Consider the following 7,735-nt stretch of genomic DNA (forward strand, 5'->3'; position numbering starts at 1 on the left):
ATATATATGCCAGGGAAACATGTCACCTTTTGTATTGTTCCTGTGTATTTCATTAATTAACTTTTATAACGGCTACGCCACGTCAGCGGATGCCATCAGTAACCATTGAGCTGATATCAAAAGATTTAGTGAATTATATTGCTTGTGTATATATGTACGCCCCCACTTAGAGTAAAATGTCACGACTCACTGTTTTATTTCACTTTCAGATTTTATATTATTATTATTTAGTTATTTTTCATTTGATGGACTGGACTAAAAACACTCAGAATTACAAAGAATATAGGAAGACCAACAGTGATTTAAACGAGTGCTAATGAATGAAGTCTATTTATGTAAATATGCATCGTGTTTTTTTTAGTACCCTTTAATACACTTGCATGCTGACATATCTAATCACTGTCGTTTTCGAATCACGCTGATCCGCACAATCTCTTACATCGTTATATATATATATATATATATATATATATATATATATATATATATATATATATATATATATTGTGTGTATATATATAAAATATTTTCTATATATATTATATATATATATATATATATATATATATATTACCGAAAACCGGGTAAATAGAGATGGTGACTCGATAAAAACACCGGGCGGAAGGCAACGGCAAACCACCGCTCTAAATTGCCAAGAAAATCATGGCAATTCATGATCGCCAACGTCCTTGTAGGATAGGGCACTTGAAAAAAATATATATTTTTTTTTTCTTAATACATACTAAATATTTCATTAAACACATTTCTGAACACATTGTTATAATTAGGCTTCATCAGCATATGTCGTAACACCCTTGTTCCCAGTGACTTTGAGATACAATTAGCCACATCTGTGGATCTCACTTGTCTGACCGTGTTCCTCTGGGACAGATTCACTGTCGTTTTCGAATCACGCTGATCCGCACAATCTCTTACATCGTTAATCTCGTTTACACGCATTTGCATAGTGATGATAATGTGATGATAATTATAATAATGATATTAATAATTAAACATAATCGTGATATTTCTGGCATTTAAACTGTTCCTTGTGTCCGAGATTTTGTAGCGGAAACCCGGTAGGGCTCTCGAATAAAAATTAATGGACATACACGTAATGTTAGGTACACTAATGCCTGTTTTACCCGCTTAAGGATATGAAGGTCATCTGTTTAATTGGAAGAAAGCCAAATTGAAGGTCATTCGTTTACAACGCAAAATGTTAGGAAGTCCTTCGAATATCATCTGACCTTCAACCTCCTCTGCGGCCTTGCTATACCACGTGGTCCCAGATTAAGCCAGGAAAAATTATCTTCCCTGTCCATGGCAGGTGTCATGAACAGGAAAGACGTGGTGTTTGCAGAGGTGGCGGTTGACTTCTAAAGACCTTTCATGAGGCAGAGGAGTGTTATAGCAACTTACGCCCGTCCTTTTTTCTCGCTAAATTGTCTGAGTCAATCAAGCAAGAATATGACACAAATAATAGTCTAATAGGTTTATGAAATCTTTAAATTAATAAAAGTAAGTCTAGTTATTAATTATAAATAAATCAATAATAGAAAAACAAATAAGAAGGGGAATGAGGAAAAACCTTAGAAGAAAAGGAAAATTAAACAAACAAAATACAGCAAAACCAGACTAGCGAAAAGCAGCGTCCATCCCTCCAGACGGACGGCCAGAGAGGGAGAGCGGAGAGGACGAGATGCAGCATCCAGGACACCTTACACAAACAACTAATGTTATTATACATATTCATTATACTTACTACAAACAGATAATCTTGTGCATATACATATTGTCAGAATGGCTGATCATAAAGAAAATAGATTAAACGCTCCGTGCATACAAATTACGTTATTTTATACATACAGCACACTTAAAAAAAAATCTTTCTACATACAACGCATTTCTTATACATACATCGTATTTTCCTACCTATATACATCACAGTTCATTATCCACATAATAAATATCAGTGTACCTATAGCACAGCTGTTAAACTGAAAGGATAAGGAAACGATACTCATGAAATATTTTATAAAATGCCTCTGAACAAATTATTATAATTATATATAGTGATAACAACTAATGCTTTTTTTACATATTCATTATATGTGATGCAAACAAACAATTTTATACATGTTCATTACACATACTGCAAACAAATAATCTTTTGCATATTACAAGTATTATACACATTACTAGAATGGTTTATCATTAGGAAAATAGATTAAACGTTCCGTACATACACATTAGTTGTTGTTTTTCTCGTCATACATGCAACGCATTTCATTATACATACAATCCATTTCATTATACATAGATCGCATTTTACTATATATACGTCACAGTTCATTATTCACATGATATATATATATATATATATATATATATATATATATATATATATATATATATATCTATATATCTATCTCTCTCTCTCTCTCTCTCTCTCTCTATATATATATATATATATATATATATATATTATATATATATATATATATATAGCTCATACAAAGTATGAGTTTTAATATGAAAGCTCTCGTTATCTGGACAGCCCTTTGTTTGCTTGCTGCATGTCAAGGACTTGAGCCTGACGTGGCTCTAAAGGCATGTCAAGATCAATATTCCTCGGTGCCTTTGACAAGTACTCGACTGCAAGATAGCACCGTCCTCTCAACCATCACTCTCCTGGATGTTACGCCTACTTATGTTACTGTTACCACTACGGACTGTGTACCTTACACCATTACTCACACGGAAACGCTCTCTCATTATGATGCTCCACAGTTGACATACTCCACACGTTACATTACGGAGATGAAGATCAAACAGAAAATCGGGCATACACTTATTCCAGCTATCAGCCTCAAACCATCACCATTACATATTGGGCTACCGATGTTCAAAAGCACGTGACGCATGTTGTACGGACAACGACGACCACGACTGTATCGACAGTATCTGTCGTGAACACTGTGTCCACCTCGATTACAACCACTGCAACTTATACTCAACTTGATGTGTTCAGCTCCACCACATATTCACCGGTGCATGTGACTACGACCATGACCAACGCCTGGCCGATCCTCAAAACATTTTTCCACACAGACTACATTAAAAGGCGGTTTAATATGTGACAACGGTTATGGAGACATCCACAGTCTATTATTGCAATGACGGTTATGGTTTTTAATCAAGGAATATCAAAAAAATGTTTTACTCATTCATAAATAATTCATGACCTTAATGTGCAGGCATTTGTATATATTGCAACAACCTATTCATTATGTACAACAGAAACACCTAATCTCAATATCCATATACCTGTTGCAAACATCTATACTCAGTATACATATGCATTATTTACGTTGGGAACTATGGATTATACATGTTTCATTCGTTCATAAAATCGTTCAATGACTGGTTGATAACGGAAAATTTATATATATTTTATACATGGTTAATGTTGCCGTATGTTCGTTTACATTTCATTAAACATTTTGCAAACAACTAATCTCAATAAACATATGCGTTATGCAAACCGGCAACAGCGGATTATACATATTTCAAGTATTATACATACCGCAATGATTGATAAAAAATAGGTCATGAAGAAAATAGGTCATGCACACTTGAAACCCCTAATCTCAATATACATATTCATTATGTATACAGCTAATCTTATTATACATATTCATTATTCATGCTGCACACACCTAAATTCAACGTACATATTCAATATACATACTGGGGATAGCGAATTATACATATTTCCTGAGTGGTTGATCAAGGCAAAATAAATTAGACATTTGAAACACCAATATACATATTCATTATGTATACTGAAAAAGTTTTTTAATATATTCATTATACATACTGCAAACAACTAAAATTATACTATTTATTATAATACTGCAAACAACTAATCTTTTACATACTAACAAGTATTATACATATTGCCTTAATGTTGATCATAAGGGGGGGAAATATATTAAAAGGGTTTTGTACGTACACATGTAGTACACAGTCTACATTAAAGGCTGTCAATATGTGACAACGGTTATGGGGGACAATGACAGTCTATCATTGCAATGACGGTTGTGGTTTTTAATCAAGGAATAGCAATAAAAAGTTTCACTCATTCATAAAATAATTCAATGACCTTAATGAAAGTGCTTGTCAGATTGGTTAATTATACATATTGCAAGTATTATACATATTGTCAGAATGGTTGATCAAGGGAAAAAGATTGTGTATATTATTAACACCTAATTCATTATATACACTGGAAACGCCTTATCTCAATATAAAATACTAATTATAAACCCTTTGGGAAACAGCTATACTCAGTAACATATGCATTGTTTACGTTGGGAACAATGATTATACATGTTTCATTCGTTTCATAAAAATGTTCAATGACTTGTTGATAAAGGAACATTTATATACATCTTATACATGGGTTTAAAGTTGCCATAGGTTCGTTTTATATTTTATTTCATTGTAAACAAATTATTCAATATACATATGCGTCATACAAACTGGCAACAGCAGATTATAAATATTTCAAGTATTATACATATTGTCGCAAAGGTTGATAAAGGAAAATAGATCATGCATACTTGAAAACCCCTAATCTCAACTTACATATTCATTATATATACTGGAAACAGCTAAACTTATCATGCAAATTCATTATACATATTGTCTGAATGGTTGATCAAAGGAAAAGTAAATTAGACATTTGAAACACCTAATCTCAATATACACATTCATTGTGTATACTGAAAACAGCTCCTTTTGTACATATTCATTAAACACATTGCAGACAACTAATATTATACATATTGATTATAATACTACAAACAACTAATCTTTTAAATACACAAGTATTATACATATTACCATTAATGTTGATCATAAGGAAAATGTATTAAAGGTTCCGTACGTACACATTACATTCTATTGGTTTATATATATATATATATATTTTTTTTTTTTAATACATACTGTACATTTCATTAAACACATTTCTGAACACACTGTTATAATTAGGCTTATCAGCATAGTCGTACACCCTTGTTCCCAGTGACTTTTAGATACAATTACTACAACTATGGATCTCAAATTTTCTGACCCTGTTTCCCCTTGGACAGATTCATATATAAGATGAAACTACGCTCTTACTGAGCATAATTCATCATTGAAGCAGTTCCACATACAAAGTATGAGTTTTAATATGAAATCTCTCGTTATCTGGACTGCCCTTTGGTTGCTTGCTACATGTCAAGGACTTGAGCCTGACGTAGCTGTAAAGGCATGTCAACATCAGTATTCCTCGGTGCCTTGACAAGGTACCCCGACTGCAAAATAGCACCGTCCTCTCGACCATCACTCTCCTGGATGTCACGCCTTCTTTTGTTTCTGTTACCACTACGGACTGTGTACCTTCCACCATTACTCACACGGAAACGCTCTCTCATTATGAAGCTCCACAGTTGACATACTCCACACGTTACATTACGGAGATGAAGATCAAACAGAAAAATCGGGCATACACTTATTCCAGCTATCAGCCTCAAACCATCACCATTACATATTGGGCTACCGATGTTCAAAAGCACGTGACGCGCGTTGTACGGACAACGACGACCACGACTGTATCGACAGTATCTGTCGTGAACACTGTGTCCACCTCGATTACAACCACTGCAACATATACTCAACTTGATGTGTTCAGCTCCATCACATACTTACCGGTGCATGTGACTACGACCATGACTAACGCCTGGCCGATCCTCAAGACAGTTTACCACACAGACTACATTAAAGAGGCTGTTCAATATGTGACAACGGTTATGGAGACATCGACAGTCTATCATTGCAATGACGGTTATGGTTTTTAATCAAGGAATATCAATAAAATGTTTCATTCATAAATAAAATAATTCAATGACTGATTGATAACGGAAAATTTATATACATTTTATACATGGTTCACGTTGCCATATGTTCGTTTTACATTTCATTAAACATATTGCAAACAACCAATCTCAATATACATGTGTTATGCAAACCAGCAACAGCGGATTATACATATTTCAAGTATTATACATATTGTCGGAACGGTTGATCAAAGAAAATAGATTATGCATACTTGAAACCCCTAATCTCAATATACATATTAATTATATATAAGGGAAACAGCTAATCTTGTTATACATATTCATTATTCATGTTGCACACACCTAAATTCAACGTACATATTCAATTACATACAGGGGATAGCGAATTAAACATATTTCCTGAATGGTTGATCAAGCTAAAATAAATAAAATTTCAAACACCTGATCTCAGTATACACATTCATTCTGTATACTGAAAACAGTTTCTTATATATTCATTGTACATACTGCAAACAATTAATCTTTTAGATACTACAAGTATTATACATGTTGCCATAAATGTTGATCATAAGGAAAATATATTAAGGGTTTCGTACGTACACATTACATTTCATTGGTTTATTTATTTTTAAATACATACTGTACATTTCATTAAACACGTTTTTATAATTAGGCTTTATCAGCATCTGTCGTAGCACCCTTGTTCTCAGTGACTTTGAGATAGAATTAGCTACAACTATGGATCTCACTTGTCTGACCGTGTTCCTTGAAACCACGCTGTTGCTGACCATAGTTCCACCATGACTAACGTCTGGCCGATTCTCAAGACACTTTACCACACAGACTACATTAAAGAGGCTGTTCAGTATGTGACAATGGTTATAGAGACATCGACAGTCTTTCATCATTGTAATGACGGTTATGGTTTTTTAATTAAGAAATATCAATAAAATGTTTCACTCATTCATAAAATACTGCTATCAGAAAATACTGCAGTGACCTTTACGAAAGTACTTGTCAGATTGGTTGATTATACATGCTCCCAGAATGGTTGATCAAGGAAAATAGATTATTTATAGTCTTAATGTATATTCATTGTAGACACTGGAAACACCTGATCCCAATATAAATATTCATTACACATGTTTCAAACAACTATACTCTTATGCATATGCATTATATATGTTGGACACAGAGGACTATGCATATTATTCGTTCATTAAATAGTTCAGTGACTTCAGTTGATAAAGGAAAATTTATATGCATTTTTAATCATGGTTCACCTTATCATATGTACGTTTTACACTTCATTAAACACATTGCAAACAACTAATCTCAATATTCATATGCATTATACAAAGTGGTAACATCGGATTATACATATTTCAAGAATTATACATATTGCCAAAATGGTTGATCAATGAAATATAGATAATACATATTGCGAGTATCATACATAAAACTGTTTTTGCCAATTCGGAATTTGAATTTTATACGTAATCTTATACTTTATAAAATATCTGAAGGGAAAGAAGACGCACGGTGCCAGCTGGGTGTCAGCGCCATATAACAGCTCAGTTAGAGGCTCGTCCGTCGGAACACGAGACGGCTTCTCTCTTGCTCCAAAGCGCAGCTGGAACATGCTGACAATAAGAGCTTAGGGTGGAGAGGGATGGGAGTGGGTAAGGAGAAGGGGGTAAAAGAGGAGTTTGACGTAGGGGTTAGAGGAGGGGTTATTGAAGTGGGCTAACGAAGAGTCTAGGGGTTGGGGATGGGGTGTGGGAGTGGGTACAAAAGCTACAGTGAGTTGCTGCAGATCAGCG

The 7,735-nt window shown here is 33.9% G+C and overlaps 1 protein-coding gene across 1 annotated transcript; it reads left to right on the forward strand.

Moving 5' to 3' along the window:
* Nucleotides 1-5,206: 5,206 nt before the first annotated feature.
* LOC119584900 lies at nucleotides 5,207-5,919 on the forward strand. Its single transcript, XM_037933518.1, is given in 2 exon segments — nucleotides 5,207-5,365; nucleotides 5,367-5,919. Coding segments are annotated over 2 exon segments (678 nt in total). The 5' UTR covers nucleotides 5,207-5,233; the 3' UTR covers nucleotides 5,913-5,919.
* The last annotated feature ends 1,816 nt before the right edge of the window (nucleotides 5,920-7,735 follow it).

Source organism: Penaeus monodon, chromosome 18, assembly GCF_015228065.2.
Source record: "Penaeus monodon isolate SGIC_2016 chromosome 18, NSTDA_Pmon_1, whole genome shotgun sequence".
NCBI classification, from domain to species: Eukaryota; Metazoa; Arthropoda; class Malacostraca; order Decapoda; family Penaeidae; genus Penaeus; species Penaeus monodon.